Source organism: Lissotriton vulgaris, chromosome 1_1, assembly GCF_964263255.1.
Source record: "Lissotriton vulgaris chromosome 1_1, aLisVul1.2, whole genome shotgun sequence".
Classification (NCBI taxonomy): domain Eukaryota; kingdom Metazoa; phylum Chordata; class Amphibia; order Caudata; family Salamandridae; genus Lissotriton; species Lissotriton vulgaris.
The window spans coordinates 1,389,273,943-1,389,294,955 of NC_141685.1; the positions used below are offsets into that span (position 1 = coordinate 1,389,273,943).

The 21,013-nt window shown below is 41.7% G+C and overlaps 1 protein-coding gene across 1 annotated transcript in view; it reads right to left on the reverse strand.

Annotated features, from left to right (window-relative positions):
- PTPRZ1 (protein tyrosine phosphatase receptor type Z1) overlaps positions 1-21,013 on the reverse strand; it is a 652,698-nt gene that overhangs the window by 56,610 nt on the left and 575,075 nt on the right. The window contains exons 21-25 of the mRNA XM_086966862.1: positions 15,007-15,141; positions 13,858-14,021; positions 9,789-9,924; positions 2,327-2,473; positions 1,447-1,540 (exon numbers count right to left, since the gene is read on the reverse strand). Coding sequence (XP_086822988.1) covers positions 1,447-1,540; positions 2,327-2,473; positions 9,789-9,924; positions 13,858-14,021; positions 15,007-15,141 — 676 coding nt within the window. The remainder of the gene's footprint in view (positions 1-1,446; positions 1,541-2,326; positions 2,474-9,788; positions 9,925-13,857; positions 14,022-15,006; positions 15,142-21,013) is intronic.

Genomic DNA, 21,013 nt, shown 5'->3' on the forward strand with positions numbered 1-21,013 from the left:
AATAATTAATGTTGTGTTGCCAAATTGGAAATCAAAATTAGCCAATGCACAAAAATTGGACGTAAAAATGTTTCTTTGTCCGAAGGCCTGAAATTCAATACTTAATTTTTCCTATTTTTTTTTTATTAACTCCTTTTATATTACAAAAGCTCTATGGCCATACCATTGAGAAACTGTAACCTCCCTTTCTCAGCAAAAAGAATCCATCTCTAATATCCTTAAATTGAAAACCGTATTTGCCCATCAGAGTACTGTTATGAATTAGAGCCAAGGTAGAGAGGTATGAATTGGTTAATCTACTCTGATATGAGGTTGTCCTAAAGTTACTAACACGTTTCAGTGACAACTTTATTTAAAGGGATTTTGAAGTACATCAGTCGCATTTACATACCCTCTTACAGTAATAGGATCATATTTAAAGGTTAGACCTCTGACTCTCACACACCCTATCTCCTAATATCTGACTATGAATATGTGGCTGTTTATAAGAAACATTACCAAGTGCATGTATGTTTGTGGTTCACTCACCTAGGAAGACTGAAAGGCAATATCTGGTCATGTAACAATGGAATTAAGAGTGGGCACAAGACTCCTTTTTAGAATGTATGTTAATTTGAGAAGTTTTTATCTATTTTTTTGTTTTTTTATGATTGCTATGCCTTGCTGCGTGGATAATCTTAACACGTCCCTTCAATCCTTAATGCACTGTTGAACATGCTGGGTCATTTATTTTTTTAAAGAATTTAATCTAGAACCCTTATTTAGAAGTTTTGAATAGTACTGCTAGAAAACTTTTGTGAATACCCATTTATCTTGGTGCATAAGGATTTCTGCGTCTTTAAAAACAATTGTGCATACGGCTGTTCAAGACATTTGTGAAATTGTTCTTTGTAATTTAGTTTGCTTTCCTTGTGCACAAACCAACAATGTTGTGGTTGTTCCCTATTACTACTCTGCAAAAGGATATGTTTTTGCCTTTTATGGGAGAAAATCGTAGATCTTTTTTTCCAGTTTGGGAAAGAGTTTGTGAAAACTAGCAAGCAAGAATGTTTGTGAGTGTCCCCATATGTTCATGCCGTTCACATTCTAGAACGTCTGCACTCGCATCTCTGTAAATCCACGTTTTGTGAATATCAAACTCAAAATTGTAAAAAAAAAAAAATAGGCTATTTGTGGGAGGAAGATGAAATCACTAATGCAAACACCTTTGAGAAAAGGCTCGGTGAGAGAAACGTTTTGGAGTTAAACATACTATTCACTGTAGGTGCCGTAGGATAAGTGCCCAAAAGCTAAAATATCACTGTTTCGTATTTCAAAGCAATATTACCTAGCAAGTAATTACAACACAAAATCGTCATTTTTAACTTCTCTGAAATGTGCAATCCTTTGTCACAAAGAAATGTGTGAAGCTATTTTATTTAGAAACCTGTCGTTGCTCATGCCTACCCGGGATGACGGCAGACGATCTGTTTTTCGGTCTGTTGTGCTGTTTCAGAGCCGTGGAGTAGTCACACTGCAGTATGTCGTGCTGAGTTAAGAGCTGCAACGACAAAACACGTTAACACAAATACAGAACTCAATGCAAAAAAACAAACAAAAAAAAAAAAAACAACGAACAAGGCTGGTCTCGAACGTTCTTTTACAAAGACCCTGAATGTATTCCCTTTGAAATATTATTTTTGGCGCACTGTCTTAATCGAGAGAGAAGGGCGTTTGTGTGTGCAGGTGTATTGGTGGGCTGAAGAGAAAATCACGCTTCTGAACAATCCAAGGAGCTGTCCGTGACCCCGACACTTGTGTCTAATGATTTTCCGCATCTCTCTGATCCGCGGATTCCTGGCTACAAAAGGTATTTATGAAACTATTAGAAGCCACGCGCATTCATCCGCACTGCCCTCTGCCCGCTTGGCCGCACCTCTTGCGGTCTATTTGTTTGCCTCCGCAGAGGTCGCGGCGTGCAAGGCTCCGTCGGCGGAATTAGCGCGCGTCTCATGTCCCCCGCGTCCCCCTTCAATGCGGCGACTCTGCTGCCTCCGCCAGGAACAATCCTTGCTGAAAGGAAGGCTGTGGGCGCATTGTGCGCGCTATGTGTTCATTTTGACAGAGTTCCCAGCCTTTAGAGGCGGACGAAACAATGCCCGAGAGCGCCCGGCGGTGGGTTTCTGATTAGGCCTTTTCACCAAGGTCGAGGACAGTGGCGGAAGCAGGATGGCGCGCGGACTGACGCTTCACGCCCCAACGTCTTTAATGCGCTCTCCAGTTTAGCGGTTGCAATTTCTTTTTCTTTGGGAAAAAAGCGCCTATTAAGGAGTCAAAGAGCGCTTACCTTGAATTGCTTCTCCAGCCGCGTCTTTCCAGTTGGTCCAGGTGTGAGAAGAGCATTAACGTAGGAGTGTATGTGGCTGTCAAGTACCTCCGTCTCCTTGCTTAGAATGGCTTCGACCAGTGCGTCGTGAATAAAGATGTACTGTTCCTGTGAAGACATGGACGGGAATCATCACAGCCTAGCTCTGCATGATCCGCTGTGCGCGTCGCAAGCAAGAACAGAGAAAAGTGCTTAATGGGTAACTGTATTATGGCCCTACAAGGTTATCTTGTGAGTTTTGGTGCAAACATAAACCACAAGACAAAGGGATCAAGAATACTATGGGGCTCGCTTACAATATTTCCCATATAAAAAGTGACGCATCAGCTTGTAAATAAGGCCCTATGTTTTTTTCCAGACAGTAAAATTGTAAAGGCGGGAGTCAGGATACCTTCAAGAAAGAAGTTTATTAAAGTATACAACACACCAAGGTGGGAGGACTCCGCAGTGACCACACACATGTCAACTCCCCAACGGCTACAACAGAATCAACCGCTTCTCAGCTGACGTTCTAGAACATCAGCTGTACCTGGAGTGAAAGGTGAGCGCATGAAGGGTACGGGTGCCCGCAGGGCAGGGTAAGGGAGGTATGTAAATTAGAGACTACATCTTAACACATCTCCTTCCTGAGGGAAAGAAGAGGGGAGGGGGAAGGGAGGAGAAGGAAGGGAGTAGAAGCATATTAATAACATTCAAAATCCTTATACCAACATGGTTTTATAATAACCCTTCCTCTACTACTGGTACTGGGTGCCTCTGTATCGCGATTTGCAGAAAGTCCTTCAAGTCCGTTAGTCTTATTCCTAGCATCATCTACGGGAGTAGTTACCTGTGCGCCTGACTGGTTTGAGGACTCAGCAACGTGTCTAGAGAGACCCGTTGCGTTGTGCATTTGGTCTTGGGCACTCGCATTGTCTTCCTGTGAATCATAATCATCACACCTCCCTTTCGTACCTCTTTTATGATGTTCCTTACTTTTATTGTCAGAAGGATATTGTACCTTTGGTGTTATGGTTTCCTCCTCTTCAATGAACACTCCGCTTCTGTTCTTGCATACTGAATGGGCAGACGCATGCCATACTTTGCCGTCGCTAAAGAGAGCTGAATTGCAAAACATTCTCTCAACCATCAATGGCTTAGTATAACAGCATTGCCCTTTTTTAATGAACCCACTTTGTTCGACTCTTACATAGTCACCTGCCCTAAGCGTGAATGGCTTGGTTTTGTGTTTTTGGTCATACTTCTCCTTACACTTGTTTTGCGCCAGTGACAACTTCTCTTTCACCTTTTGTGGAGACCAATCTGCGCGTTTAGCTGTAACCCTCCTCCCTATATTGTCTTTTGATATGGGTGTTCTCCCTCTCATAAGTTTGAAGGGACTGGCTGTGGTACACTCATTAGGGGTTATTCTGTATGCCCATATCATCTTTGATATTTCTTTGTCCCACTGCAACCCCTTGTTGTTGGGCAGTTGTAAGACTCAATTAAAATGTTCCACTGCCCCATTACCCGCTGGATGGTACACTGATGTGGTTTTGTGTATGATACCATTTCTTCCTTGGTACTTTTCAAAGATGTCTACAGCGAACTGTGGTTGTTATCACTTACTATGAACTTTGGTAAGCCTTCCCTCATGAAAACTTGGTCGAGGAATCTGACAATGTTCCCTGAGTCTGCTTTTCTTAGTATCTCTATTTCTGGCCAAGTGATCAATGAATACCACTATGTACACTTGCTCCTCCTTATTCCATACAGGACCCATCAGGTCAATCCCCACCAAGGCATCTCTAAAGTGGGCAAAGGATGTAAAGCTGGTCTGAGTTCTCACACTGAATGCAGTTCCTCACTTTCCTCTTTATAGCTAAACCATATGCAGGCCACCAATAACAACTCTTGATTCTGCTCTTAGTTTTGTTGATGCCTAATTGGCCTTCGTGACAAATCTCTAACAATTTTTCTCTCAGTGTTTCTTGGGGGACAATTTTCCCCTGCCTCATTAAGAGTCCACCCTATAAGGACAGTTTTTTCCTCAATTACCAGTAGACTCTTGCATCGTTTCGTACATGTTTTTTTTTCTGGCCAACCCTCTTGCACTATTTTGCTGACCTCTTGTAGAAATACATCCTGTTCAACTGCATCTTGCCACTCTTGTTTGGTGATGCCAGGGAATTCATCTGTGATACTGGCTACGCAAAACTCCTCTCCCATAACTTCCTCACACTCACTCATGGGGAGTGGTAATCTACTGAGGAAGTAGGCCACCACGTTCATAACAGGTAGGTATTGCAATGCGTAGTCAAAATCTAATAATCTCACTGACATGCGTGCTAGTCTTGCTGTAGCAGTGTATAAACCCTTGGTTGTCAACAATCTTGCTAGGGGTTTGTGGTCGCAGGGTAGTAAGACTTTCTTTCCCCATATAAACTGGCGAAAGTGTTCAAGTCCCCATATGCATGCTAAGGCCTCACGCTCGATCACAGAGCATCTGTCTTCTGTAGGCGTTAACGAGCGTGAGGCAAAGGTGATGGTGTCCTCCTTAACATCTCTGTTCTTTTGGCTGAGGACAGCACCAATGCCCCTACCACTTGCAACAGTGGTAATTATACTCCCTAACTTCGGATCGAATCCCTGCAATGGGGGTGCATTACAAATATCTTTTTTCAGAGTGATGAATGCTTCTTGACACTTCTGCGACCATTCAAACTTGTTTTCCCGGTTTAGTTGCTGCCTGATGTCGTATGTTTTTGTTGAAAACCCTTTAATGAATTTAGAGTAGAATTCAACTAACCTCAATAACGCAAGCACTTCCTCTCTGCTTTTGGGAATGGGTGCTTCTGTTATGGCTCTTAACTGTTCTTTTTTTGGTTTTATGCCATCTTGCGTGATCTCATGCCCCAAGTTTGTTACGTTTGGCATAGCGAACTTACATTTCTCGTACTCGACTGTCATCCCTTTCTCCTGCAAAGTGTTTAGAACCTTGAATAGGTTTTTGTCGTGTTCCTCTCTCGTTTTTCCCCATTACCAGGAGATTGTCCTGGAATATGAGTATATTTTCGAACTCATTGAAAACCACATGCATAAGTCTTTGAAACATCGCGCCCGCTGAGGCCAATCCAAACGGAACTGTTTTGTACATGAAATAACCAAAGGGTGAAATCAAGGTGGTGTATTTCCTACTCTCAGGTTGTAGGGAAACCTTGTGATAGGCCGCAGTGAGGTCGATGGTAGAGAACCATATCATGTTTTTTGTCAGACTCAGCATTTCACTGATTTTAGGTAGTGGAAACTGGTCTACCAAAATGCACTTGTTTAGGTCACGTAAGTCTATGCATAATCTCAATTTGCCATTGGCCTTCCTGGCTACGACCAATGGTGCGACCCACTCTGAAGACTCAGTATGTTCTATGACCCCAGCTTTGAGTAAACTTTCCACTTGTTCTTTTACTTCTTCTTTCAATGAAAATGGTATGTTTCTCACTTTATGTATAGGTGGTTCTGGGTTGGTCTTAACCTGGATTTTGAGCTGGAAGCCTTTCAACCTACCTATATTACCATCAATCACTTTGGGGTATTTTTGCAAAATTCTAAAACGTAATTCTTCATCATCTTGTGCTACCAAGACATGTTCAGGGCTATTGGGGTTGAGGGTAATCCCTAACTTACCCTGGTCCTTCCACCTCAACACTGATGGATCTGCAAATGAGACATACAGATTACACATGGCTTCTCTATTCTTAAATACAAATTTCAACTTCCTGTATCCTGCTAGTTCGATCGGTTCTCCTGTGAATTTTTTCAATGAGATGTCTGGAGCACACATATCTCTACCCACATCCTGGATACATTTCTTGTCCCATATTTCCTTACTGATGATAGTGTAGGGTGAACCAGAGTCCGCAACAATTGAAATGTTGACTCCCCCAATCGACATCTCGCATTTTGGTTCCTTTTACCCTGATTCTTCTTCCATGTCAACATTAGGCTTTTGTCTATCGTTGAAGTTGAGTACATACATGTTGGCCTCTGTTTGCTCCACCAATTTGACCTTTCTCCCTGTTTTATACTGGCAAACTTTCTGGCAATGCCCCAAATTTCCACATTTTGAGCATCTTTGGTTGCGTGCCGGACATCTTCTGTCATCCGCCATATGTCTTCTGCTACCACATCTGTAGCACCTCCTTTGGAAATATCTTGTGTTGCCGTACTTATGTTCATTTTCACTATTGTCTTTGCTTTTGTTTTCTGCTGAGTATTGCACTTTCTTCCTAACTTCATTTACCTTGGCAACAGCAACCAGTTCTTCCTGTTCACTTTTGTTCTCTGCAAGCACTGCTTTTGCACATTTTCCAGTTAATTCTGCCCTTTTAACGATATCCTGTAAGGGTTTCTCCCCTTTAGCCCATAGTGCGTCCTGTATGACTGGATTGGCTGCTCGCATTACAATTTGATCCCTAATAAATTCATCGTGCAAGTCCCCAAATCTGCATGTGAGTGCTAAATTGTTTATGACTGCAACATAATTCTTCTTTGCCTTGACTGCGGTTGAAGAATTTGAATCTATCAACGCCACACACACCATTGGTTTATAGTAGCTGTCTAAATCCTCTAAGGCATTAGTGAATACATCACCATCTTTTGTTTATGCACATATACACTTAAATCCCACCAGCACAGAGACAATGTAAAAGTATTTTCTTCTTTTTTTCTGCTGTTATTTTATCTTTTTCCTCATCAAAAGCAGAGATGTAATTTAGGAAATACTCTTGCCAAGTTACCCATTCCATTTTTGGATCGCCCTCATTTTCCAAAAATGCTTGTGGTTGTGAAAAATTGTATACGTTGCCTGATGCCATTTTAGTAGTTTGCGTATTATGACACTTTTGCAGCCTTTGCTTTGAGACAGAAATAACTTCTGTATTACACTTTTAATTTAGTACATAAACTTTTCCTGGTGACATTGTTTCACCCTGTGGTTCATTTACTTTGAATGCGCTATGTAGGCAGTGCTTGTCAATTTCTTTTCGGTTGGCTTAAACGCGATGTGACAGTTCTGAGTAAAATGGTGGCACGCACGTTGAAACGCAGTGCTGCATTCCAGTGATGCACTGCTGATTCTTTTTTTTCACGCGTAGAGCTCTTAGGAACGGACTGTGATGAAACTCTTCGGCGTCCGTATACGTCATAGCTGTCAGGCACAGTAATGCGAAATAAGCGCAAGACACTGCCGGTTCCCCCAACACTCACTCTTCTGCGGTGATTTCTCCCCACTCACGCCACAGACTTCACACAGCAGACAGCCACTCGTTGTTCGGCGTTGACAACTCCTCACTCACTCCGCAAACTCTGACACAGATTTGCTCATCATTATTTATTCGCGGACGAGGGGAATCTTGTCACTTACGCACAGCCTTCAAAGCCTTCCCAACGCAGGATAAGATTCCTCCCTCACGAATGTCTTTTATCCTCTTGATAGAGCTCATGACAAGCCAGAGAGTTCAGGGCTTATTTTCCAGCTGGGTGGTGTTTTGGCCGTTCGGTCATTCACAGGATAAATACACCTGTGTTTACGAGGCTTATCGGTGGCAGTTTTTTTTTTACCTCGTCGCCAAATTGTAAAGATGGAGCCAGGATACCTTCAAGAAAGAACTTTATTGAAGTATACAACACACCAAGGAGGGAGGACTCCGCAGTGACCACAGACGTGTCAACTCCCCAACGGCTTCAACAGAATCAACCGCTTCTCAGCTGACGTTCTAGAACGTCAGCTGTTCCAGGAGTGAAAGGTGAGCTCATGAGTGGTATGGGTGCCCGCAGGGCAGGGGAAGGGAGGTATGTAAATTAGAGGCTACATCTTAACAAAAATGTTTACTGACAATAAAGTAAAAAATTGTGCCATTAAGTTGGTTGCCAGTAGTAAAACTAATTAAAAAAAAAAATTGAATTACGTTGTTCAGAAGGTAGGTTTTATGAAGAGATTATTTGATTTATCAAGTACATTTCTCTGCAGAAGTACAATATTTTGATACTACTCTTCACAGTACTCAGCCAACAATGGGCCGTAACTGCAACGGAATGTGCGGGTTAATTTACCTGTCCTCAAAAAGGATTTTTGAGTAAACAAAGTCCAGATGAAACAATCGAGTCGTGTGTTTTGATGATTTCCTTAACTAAATGTACTAAGGAACATATTATAGACTAATTAGTTAGTGAGAAGGATCTCAGAAAGACTAAGCCGGCTTCTTTGGATGAAAACCATAAGTCAAAGATATTATGTCATTTCCATGAGTTACTCATAATAATTCACAGGTAGTACACAATCCCTGTGAAACATGGGTTTGGAACCACTACTTCTTGTCCAATAAAAATAGCCAAAAGTGTATACTAAGATTTAATTGCCATGATTTAAAACAACCAAAACAAATTCCTGCTCTTCATTCCAATAGTTTGCACGTTGTAGCCACCAATCTCTCAAAATGCCCTTACAGATGAGGAGCAACATGGGGTGGCTGTCTTGCTATCCTCACAAACAACCACAGCTCTGAAGCTACAGCTACTGAGGTCCATAAAAGAGATCAAATCCACGCAAAAAATGGATTTTCCCAAAATTGCTATTGTGTAAGTAAGGACCCCTAGTTTGTCTTCTTCTATTGTTTCCAGGAAAACTGCACACATAACAACAGTGCCATTGATATTGTCAACCAATTCTCTATAAGGGGTAGCACAAGGACATTCAGATGTACAGTACAGAACAAAAGGGGAAATATGAAACTGGATGCAACATATTTCAGTCAGTCAGTCAATAAAATTAATTTCGGCCATAGGCCATAAAAGCGGTACACAGATAAAACAACAGTAAAATTGTCTGACATAGAAAGCTAAAAAATAAACATTATAAGATAAGGTGTTGAGGTATGAATGAATAGTATCAATAAAATCCTCTAAAATAGTTGTTAAAATGTTAATGAAAGTTGATCACAAGCAGTTCTAATTCTTGGGGGATAGCATTAAATGCGAGCATGGAAAGCTGGATTTATGTATCTGTTCACTTGCCGGCCCCCTCCATTTATTGTAAGATTAAAAAAACCCTAGGCGTTGTGAACATATTTCAAGGGTGAACTTAGAGCAAGTTGTCAAAAGATATGAGTGGTGGATCGAAGGCTTATGGAGCCATATGTCTTCACCCAGAACACGCTAGGGCCATGGAACTTCCTTCATTTGAGAGTTTTGGGAGATAATGAGCACGAAATTCGCTAGATTGTGCAATAAATGCAAGTCATTAACAATTTTGTTAATCAATATTATAAAAGACATGATCAGACGAATGAGCCATGTGTTCTCTGCTACCACTTCTTAAGTTTCTACACACATTTCCATTGCTTCCATACAACAATTTATTCTATTATTGTAATCCCAATATTCTTACCTCTGTTTGTACTAAGTAGTTTCTCTGAGAACGTATATGCTTTAAGAATCCAAACACATTAACAGCACCTTCACGTTGAATTTGCTGCAGCATGCTGTCCAGCACGATATATGTCCCTGTTCGTCCAACACCAGCACTAGAAAGACACAAGGTCCCCATAAGAGGAAGCTCCAATCAGTAGCGGTTCATTACTGCATTAGAGCATCACCATGCAAGCCGCTTGCGGATCATGGGAACCAGGTTTAACTATGTGCCATATTGCTTCATCTCACCCACCACTGAATAGCTATTGCTGTGATTACATCTTAAATTTTAACAAACTGTACTTGGATTTTTGGATTCGTAATCTACTGTAGCATTTAACCAGAGTTTTTTTGTACAATAGATTTTTATTGGTTTTCATAACAGCGCATGATTATGTACGACAATGCCCAATAACCTGATAAAACATTTAAGTGACATACACTCATGGCAAGCGAAAGCACCAATTTGTACAATTGTCGGCTATAAAAGCCGTTTACAAAGACCTAAGGAATGTAACATGAACTTTAGCAACAATCCAGTGGTTACTTACTACATAATACCTCATCTCCAACGATTAAGAAGAAAAGATTACTCTTTGAAAGTGTGGGAAGACGGCACATATCCAACATTTATCCTAGAAGCATGTCACCCCTAAATACAACTACATTATTTCTTTATACCAGCTTGAAATCTCTTAGTCCTGTGAAGCTGCCAGAGTGGTGGTCACTGCATTATCCTCAATGTCTGAACATGCTATATTTCCTGACAGTTCTACTTACCAATACCATTTAAAGCCTTTCACCAGAAGCTTACGTGGAACATGGCCGTACTATGTACTGAAGACACGCACTAACAGGTTTGATACACTGCATTAACTGTTTCTGAATTTTAAGATGTCAAGTACAATTTTTATGTGTTTAAGCTTTTGTTTGACGTCAGTCTGTGCCTCCCTTTTCTCAAGTGCTTGTGGACACATTATGTCCTAAACATTGCTTACAAAAGTATAGTCCCATTTGGTGTGTATTTCCTAATATTAACGCCAATGGAGCAATATTTTTGTGAAGAATATTGATGACACAGTATTTCTGTCAAATTATATTTTGGTTCTTATATTCTGGCACCATACCATGACGGCCCATTAATCTATTGACCGGTCCCTGAGCAAGAGGTCTTCTGAGGGGAAAGTGATTCCTTCCACATTTGTCCACCACCCTTCCTTCCCTCATGATAGGGCGCTTTGAAGCGCGTACGTGAAGTGACACAGCTACATAAACACAGTAAGTGGTATCTAGTTTGGTTTAATGGTGTGTATATTAGTTCCACCGTTTAATTATGATCGAAAATAGGATTCTTTTGCATACAGGAATTGCTTGAATTATTTGTATGTGTATTTTGTATTTACTTATTTCCACCACATCCCCAACAGAATTGTTGCACACATAAAAATAGTAGTGTTGACAGCCGAAACTAAAATGCAAAAAACAGGGTGTGAAGGGAGACCGTTTAAGATAATTTCACTTGCCACATCAAATATTATTCATCAGAGCCCGAAGGGGATTGTGGTGATAAAGAAACTGTTTGTGTGGTGGTATCAAGGGGCCCTTTCGCAGAACCTAGGATGTTTGAGTAGAGGGGCACCATAAGGGAAAAAGTATCTGAAATTTGGGGTGGTGCAGGGATTTTAGGGTAGTGATGTGTGATTTGTTGACTGAATGAAAGGTCACTGCTGTAGACGAAGAGGACTGCAGATGTGAAGGAGGGTATGTGGAGAGAAAGTAGAAATAGAGAATATTGAGTGTGTGTGCGTGACAGAGTTACAAAAAAGAGGGTGTGTACAAAAGAGAGAGAGAGAGGTGTGAGAAAAGGCAGAGATTATGTCTGTGTAATAGGGAAAAAGAACAAGGAAACCAAACAGAACAGGCAGGTGTGTAGAGATGGCGAGAGAGGACGTGAAGAGAACTCAACTGTGCATGTATTTTCATGCAAGAGGGAGAGAAAGAAACAAGGTGAAAAGAGCGAAGAAGAGAAAGATAAATGTCTTGCAATAGTAGGATTTAATTAGATTGAGGATGATGATACTACTGATAATAATAGAAATGAAGGGACTGACATCTGTACAATTCATGGTGTGCATCGCTTACCCTTTGTGGGCATAGGCCATTATATAGGTTCACATTTTCTGATGGTGGGCTTTTGTGCTTCATCTTTGTAGGCTCAGTACAATGGGAAAAAAACGTGGGAAGATTCTTTTGTATAGCTTCCACGGCCGCCAGCATAAGCCTTCTTTTAGCAACTTTAGGCACAGTGTTTAGAGCCCACCCTATAATATTGGTCCCAATGTGTTTAGCTGCTAAAAGATTGGCCAACCGTCTTAAGCGGTTTGATAACCATAACAGAAGCTTACCATGATCCCGGCTTGACATTAATTTAAAATATTGGCCTACAAGTGGTATTAGGTGCAGAATGAGCAAAAAATACGTAGTTATTCAGAACATTTAGTTTAAACCACAGAGACCTAAATCCAGTTATCATTTAGAGTTGCATTAAGCGTGTCACCACATCCAGTTTAACAACTTAGGGACCCACCGTAATGGAAAATGGGACCAATCGCCAGAGGTGCGGCGGCCCCACAAGGCCAATTAGGATGCACCAGCCACACTGGTGGGTGCATTCTTGCTTTTAGCATTGTGGCGGACGGTGCTGTAAACAGCACCCACCGCAATGTTATAGAGGCATGTTGTGCATTGCAATGCACAACGCGACAGGCACCGCGCGGTGCCTGCCACCTTGTGTATGGCAATGTAGGGGGGTACCTTAGGTACCCCCCAAGTGCAGCCCCGGGGGCCGTAATGGGCCCCCAATGCAATTTCCGCCGGCCTTTCATGGCGGCATCGCCGCCATGGAAAGGCCAGGAAAAATGCACATCATAATATGGATGGCGGTGCCTGCTCGGCACTGCTACCATATTGTGCCCCGAAACCGCATGGCAGGCAATCGTAACGATTGTCTGCCCGGCGGAAAAGCGGCGGATGGTCTTTCCGTACACTGCGGTACCCCCGCCATACTAATATGGCGGGGGTAAATCAGGTACAGATGGTGGGGCGGATCGCCACCGCCATGCCGGCGGGGGCAGTTCGCCCGCCATCATAATAGGCCCCTTAGTTCGAAGAGACCATCCACCCAATGCATAAAGAGGTCTGCCGCATGTGGCTGCCATCCTGGGGGACTTAAAGACAATCCATCCCTTCAGGTACACATCCACACTCCTACCATATTTGAAATTGGACATCCCCAAAAAGTACTTATATCACTACATATCTCTCAGTTATTCTTTCTCCATCACACTGCTAAGCTCTGTCCCTGGACACAAAGAGATCACCACTCTGGCCATTCACACACAACGCCACAATACTTCATGCATAAGTTCAGAGTAATTACATCACTCTTCCAACCATAGAGGCATCTGCGTTGTAGTGTTTATGTCAGAAGAAAGAATGGCGGACGGATTATTGTTAAACTTAGGAAATCACATTTTAATTGAGACAGTATGTGATTTCTGGATTGTTTTAATGACTTGTTATATATATATTGATTAGTCTGCCAGATTGCAAGGGCTGAATTCTGATATGAGAGGTAATTCCATTTACTATGCATATTGAAATTCCGAGTTTAGCGCCAAACAGTGCCTCCGTCACAATTTCCCACATGGATAAAATATCATAAAAGAGCAAGGTCCCATTTTTCTGGGGACTATTCAGAATACTACACAGGTAAATACTAAACTCTGGGTAATTACCTGGTGCAGTGAATACCAGACAACATTTGGTGCACTCCTAGTCTGGACCTTTACATGTTTTATTCTGATCTTGTAACAGTAATTACATGTTGTTCATATGATTAACAGTAAACAATACAAATCTACTATTGAAAAGGAAAAGTAAAAAAAAAAATGAACAAAAATACATGTAATGGTAAAATAAATGTCAACTAAATGCTACAAGATAGGAATTCCAAAAGGTGTAACATAGACAAGTATATACTGTACCTGCAATGAACTACAACGGGGCCCATGCTGTTGTGTTTAGCAGATGAAGCCTTTCGCACGAAGGTGAGCACTGGAAGAGTATAGTCGGGGACCCCCATATCAGGCCATTGGGTGTAATGGTACTGAACAACTGTGTGCTCATTTTGTCTTCCTTTTTGTGACCCCTGATAGAATAGAAACCACAGTTAGTCCAAATCATTACATGTCATGTGCATACAAGGTTTTAGCTACCTAACTTGAAAGGATTCTGTTGTTGAAATAACTCTCACTGACAAGACACAGAGAAATACGTGGATATGTTTTAAATAGCATAGATCAGTGAGTGTCTGATGAGATATTATTTCTGATTCATTAGTGGGAATTAATTTACTTCTGGACTACACTTGCAGTCACTTTTGTATTCAACTTGCTCTATTGGCAAAACTATATTTTTAAAATGTATTCAAATTGAAAAAAGATTGGTGAAGTACTAAAGCAAGTATTGGTATCCAAGCAGTGAAAAAGGGCCAACAGAGGCAGGAAGAAAGTCAGAACTTGAATGGTTTGACCGAATGCTGGAACGTTTGATGATAGTTAATTTCCAAGTGAGTCTCCATGATACACCAGCGATCTGGTCCCGCCCTTGATCCCCTGGTCTATGGCATGGCTCTGGATGCTGGCCAGAAGTTTCAAGGCAGTGCCACCTTAAGAATTTTGAGGACACGATCAAGACATATTTTTGGGGCACTCTGTTTACAAAAACATTAAATTACAAGCACCCATTTTCAGCTAACCGAAGCCGCTAGGATAGCAAACAATAATGAATTATACCTTAAACTTTCAGAGCTGGGGTCAAGCAAAAACAGAAAAAAAGCTACAGCTGCCCGACGTCTGCCATCCAAACTCAACCAAAAGAAATCTTGAGCAAGATTTGACACCGCCATTTCTTTTTGCACTTGGATATAGATTCTTTTGATCTTTAATAACATTTTACATGGAATTAAGTATCTTGCCAGCCTGTTCCACCTTTTGCAGGAAAATCATAGTAAAGCTGCCTTGATAGATGGACGGTTAGATAACTAGTACATAATATTAAAATAAGATATATGTACATATTCCTTAAACGTTTAGATTTCATTGCCAGATACTGGATATCTGCTACATTCTTACCTTTTTGATTTTCATGTTCCTAATAGTAAATTTCCGTACAGTGTAATAGGCAAGCACAAGAGAACTCTTCAGAGTCACTAGATATGCCCCATATTCCTCGCTGCCATCCGCGGGCCAGTACTGGTCACATTTTCTCTGTAGTAAAGATAGAAAAAAGCCAGAAAACAATTACTATGCAAGTGGGAAAATCCCAACTATGAAATCAGAATTCTTCCTGCAGATTATTGATAGGATTGAGTAGAGTGCTTCTAAGAAAGCTTTGTATTCAATCCCATGGACCTCTGCAGTAGCGGTATGCTATGTCAGACACTTGATATAAAGCTAAGCACGTTAGCTTGATTAAATTCCTGTGGTATCACATTTCTACTAAACTATTGATTATATTTCTTTATCTATAGCTTCCTTGTGTGTGACGAGAATGTAGGTGCTACCTTGCTAACAATGTCAAGGTCCACATTTTCTATGCTGTCTCTCCGTATCTGCAGGCAAGTCCCATCACAAACGAGGTAAAACATCATCATTGTGGGCATGTGTCTGGGATGGGAGCATGGATCATGTCAGTAGAGTAAAGAAACCATGGGGAAGGGGCCCTTTATTGGACAATATATGTTTATTTGTTAGGAAGCACAGTAATACTCGCTTGTACTAAAATCCTAAACAGGCTAATTGTTCTACATAGACAAGAAGGGTACCTGCTGCATAAGGCAACAGGAAAAAAATCTGTATCATCAAAGTCTGTCACTGCAGATATGTCTGAAAAAGACTGGGACTGCCTTAAAAGAAGGATATTTTTAATTTGGATCTTTAGGACCAACATGAAGCATTGTGTTAAAATGTAAACATTTTATTGCCATTTGTAATGGTATTAAAGTTCCTTTAAGGAAGATAAAAGTGCATACTGAGACCACTGTAGTTACACAATAGAAACAAGAGAACAACATCCAAGGCTTCTCTACAACAATGCTCTTTCTAGAGCTTTGAGTTAACTGTTACTCATGATCGGGGAACAGTCAATACAATACAACCATTACCATGCAATGCCATTACAACGTGACCGTTACCAAGCATTTACCATTACTACACATAACCTTTACCACGCAGGATTTTACAAATCATCTGCCTTTACCATGTATGCGTTTTCAATTATTTTGTTGTGGAGGCATGAATGGTAAAGGCATATGCGTTTGAAATGTAAGTATATATATATATATATATATATATATCAACACACTCCTGGTCGAACAATGCTAGTAGATTTCAGCAAACAAACCAGAACCGGGGCCCAAATGTTGCTCGTAGTGCAGAGTTTTATTGGCACATGGAAAAAACAACCCTACGTGTTTCGAAGCTTGCGCCTCTTGCTTACGGGTGCATATGTTTGAGTGGCCATTCTTTTTAAAGTGATACACACGTGTTTACTTTCGTGCACGTGATTACAAAGGAAATAAACGAGTTACTTTGTAGCACATAATCAACAATGCTGACAAATTCCAGGTTCTACGCTAGTGCGTAGAACCTGGAATTATATAAATAAATATATATATATATATATATATATATATATATATATATATATATATATATATATATATATATATATATAACCTACTGGCGGTCGCCAGTAGGTAGTTATAGTTAGGATTATTTTCAATTGGAAAATCGCAACATTCTATTGGGAATAACTTTGGCGCCGGTTGAGGAATCTGCCTGAAAATTTCCTCAAATTCGCTCCGGTCCTTGCCTGTAAGTTTGGGGGGGATTCGTGAAGCGGGGGCCGAGAAAAAAGGGGGGTCCCAAAACGTATTTTCCCCATGTTAATTTCCATAGGGCAGTCGACCTCACTTTTAGCCCGAACGACTGAATGGATTTCCACGAAACTTGGTAAAATTGTAGGGACTGGTAGCCCGATGTGCCTTTGCTATATCTCAAGATATGTGCTCCAGTGGATTTTGAGTAATTTAGGTTAAACATTTTTTTATATATCTATAAGCGCGCCCCGGTACGCGCACCGGGGCGCTAACCAGTGCGCTAGTCGAGTTCGCTCACGGAAACCTGATTGGCTCCCGGGTGTCTGTCAACATTCCAAACAGTCCGGAGCGGCCGCAATCTTGTGTCTTGGTAGGATAGAGACACAAGAGGTGGCAAAAACAAAGAGGGGAATGACCAAAAGGGGGCAGGATAGACCCCCCTGATCCCCTAGGTTTGATGTGGGGGCCATAAAAAGGCCCCGCGGGGCAAAAAAAATAAATATTTTTTCCGATTTGCGCGGGGGTGCGCCCGGTACGCGCACCGGGGAGCGGACAGGGGAGCGTACCATGGGGGAAAAAGAATGACAGAGTTTTTTAAAAATGTAGCCTTTTTTTATAAATTGGAGGTAGTTCTGAAAAGAACTGTTTTTTTTCTTCTTTTTGTTGTTTTATATATTTTTTAATGTTTTTTTGAACATTTTGTACTTTTTTTGGCTTTTATGAACTATTTTATATATTTTTTTGTTATTTTTCTGGGGAGAAACAAAAAACAAGGAATTGAAAACGGCTCAACTGGGGCAAAAAAAAAAACAGGAAAAAATTATGGATTTTTGGGGCATTTGTGGTTGTCACCAGCACAGTTGATGAGCTTTATGCTTTGCTCACCATAGGTGATGGTTTTCCCACAAAAAATACAAGTGATCTTGTATTTCTCAAACTGGGGTTGAATGTTTGGGACCATCTCTCTTGTCTCTGGTTCCGATGGAGTGGTTGCTTTTTTTTTAGGTGCTGGGTGAAGATTGGGGAGGGTTACTGGCCAGTTCTCTCACCTCTGCCACAGCATAGTTGTTGGGATGCTTGCGCTGCATGTGGCGAATCATGGTGTTATTGCCGTATGAGTATTTTTTGTTAGGGTTTCCCCTTGAAAGTTCAGTGCCACAGATTAGGCAAGTCACCTTTGGCGCATTCACCTTTTTTAGGCCACTTGGCCTATATGGGGTATTGTCTTCTGGCAGGAATGTCCTCCTCCCCTCCTCTTCCTCCTCCTCCTCTTCCTCTTCTTCATCTCCACCAGTGTGGTGTTTTGGTGGTCCTCTTGGTGGTGGTGGTGGTGGTGGCTGAGATGCTCCTGCTGCTGCTACTACTGAAGCCATTTTTCAGTGAGTGATGTTACTGACCATGTCATGAGCGATGTAATATGTGACGTCATCAGCAGTGCATTGCAGGCGCGCAAGTTATAGTGAGTCCAACTAACTATAACGTGGGAATTTCAATGGTTTTATGTCAGTAAAATTTCCAGCTAACTATAACTGGTGTGAAACCTATGGTTTTTTCAGTGAATATATATATATATTATATTTTTTTTATTTTTTTTTATTTACAGGGCAAGACTACTTATTCGCATATTTATACATAAACATTTAAGGGATAAAGGAATTAAGATTAATTTGAACATTGATGAATGTAACATTTAATGTTTTAATTCCTAGTACACCTACACAATATAAAATGTGAAAATAATGTGCATGATATAACTTTTGATGCTCCCAATTTTAATTAGTTTTGAATGAGAGAGGGCAGCTTTGAATAATGTGTACATGAAAATAACAATCGGGAAGGATTTGATGATGATGTGAATGTATTATTCCTTCCAGGTGTCCCCTTGAGGCAAAATGTGATATATATGCGATGAAATGAAATGACATAATATAATTCTGGATATTTCTATGTTTTTAAATAGCACGAGCACTTTATACACACCATTTTTACCTGCCATGTAAAGTCTGAATAATAATGCTTAATGCGATGTTGCATATTGTAAAATGGCCGCCGATTAGGCAAGAACTAGTCCTCTTTCTATGATGTGAAGGAGGTGGGGATAAAATGGTATTTCTCACTGTAATCAGGTTGACACTGACGAAGCCCTAGTGGTGAAACGCGTTTGTCGAGGGGGCAGGGGGTCTGCCAACAAAATTATTTTCTGGACAAGGGACTTCTGAGTGCCGTCTATCTTTCGTTTGAAATAGCGAATTGTGGCGATCATATATATATATATATATATATATATATATATATATATATATATATATATATATATATATAGAAAATGCCTTTTTTTTAAAGGGTCGGCGTGGATAGCATAAATGCCAGTATTTAGAGTTTATATACATTCATATATTAGGGAATTGTTTTTAAAAGGTTTTAGGGCATTTGTTTTGGGTGGGTTTGGGTTTTTGGGTGGTAAGGGTACTTTTAGGGTTTGTATGGCTTTTAGGTGGTAAGGGTAATTTTAGGGTAAGTATGGTTTTTTGGGTGGATAGGGAATTTGCAAGGTTTAGGGTGGGTATGGGTTTTATGGTGGCAAAGGATTTTTTTAGAGTTTAGAGTGGGTATGGGTTTTTGGGTGGCAAGGGTAATTTTAGAGTAGGTATGGGTTTTTGTAGGGCAAGGATAATTTTAGGGTTTAGGGTGGGTATGGGTTTTTGTGTGGAAAGTGAATTTTTGGGGGTTCTGGTGGGTATGGGTTTTTAGGTGGGAAGGGTAATTTTAGGGTTTGGGGGGGGTATGGGTTTTGTGAGGCAAGGCTAATTTTAGGGTGGGTATTGGTTTTTCGGTGGTGAGGGAAATTTTAGGGTTTTGGATGGGTATGGGTTTTCGGGTGGCACGGGTAATTTTAGGGTTTAGGGTGGTTATAGGGTTTTGGGTGGCAAAGCTAATGTTAGGGTTTAGGGTGGGTAAGGGTTTTTCGATGGCGAGGGTAAGTTTAGGGTGGGTAAGGGTTGAGGGTTTGTGGGTTTTTAAGGAGATATATATATATATATATATATATATATATATATATATATATTTTTTTTTTTTTTTTCTTTGCAAAAGGTCTGTAATAGACTCACACATTACCCATATTAAAGATAAATTAAAGAAAAATGCTTTTTGCAACAGTCAGTTATTCAAGGTCATCAGGCAGGGCCGGCCCTAGGCATGTGCAAAGTGTGCACCTGCACAGGGCCGCCAAACCCCAGGGGCCGCCACGACGAGGATCGGATCGGAAGGATCAATGATACATCGTGGCACTGGCGGCCCCCTGGCAGGAATTGGCGGCCTCCGGCTCCGACCCCGGCTTCCAATACTAAGTTCCGAGTCCGACAGTCACAGTTCCAAGCCCTGACACAGTGTCACCCCCCCCCCCCCCCTCCTCCCTTTACCTTCCCTGGCCTCTGGCTCCGAGTCCGCACCGACCTCGTTCCTGATTGGGCAGCAGGGGCGCCGGGGTGTTTCAAATCTTCATGACTGTCACCCGGCTGGCTGGCACGGATGCCGGAAGCCAGGATAGAGTGATCTGCGGCAGCGCACAGACTCAACCTAACCTGCTGCTTCATGACTTCCCCGCGTGCCTAACTAACTTGTGGGACTGGTGGCGTATGACTCTCTCGGCACAGCCCAGCCATTTGGTGGTCATCGACGTCGGAGTCGGACAAAAGCTGAGCGGCCCCTGAGCTCAGACTGAGAATAAAGTGAAGAAATGTGAACGCACCTGCCGGGTAAGGGCAGAATAGATCCATTCTCCCAGATGATTGATAATGATATTTCTGCACACTGTTTGTGGCACACTGACTGACTATCGCAACGTGTCATGGCAAGCTAGCGAGTCATATGAAGATAGGTAGCCGGGCGTGAGTGTAGCTGTTAATGCTTGAGGTCGGAGGGGCGAATTTACTGCAGCCGGGAGTTTTGCCGCATCGAGGTAGGCCGCCTGCTGTCTGTCTTCCAGTGGCAGCGCCAGCCACTGATTTCCTTTAGGCCCCTCTCCGCCTGTGTGCCTGCAGGGCCTATAATAAAGGTGGAGTCTGGGGTACTATTTTGCATTAAATTAAGCGGCAGTATATGGCTCGAGTCCCAGCCAGCGGAAGGCCTAATCGTAATCATTGCTGAGTATTACATTTCGGAATCACTGGCACTTTCTCCAAGGGGCAGGGGGCCCGCCGCATTCAATTTGCCGGTGCCGCATCCATCGACTCGTAGGCCGCTGTCTGTCTTCCAGT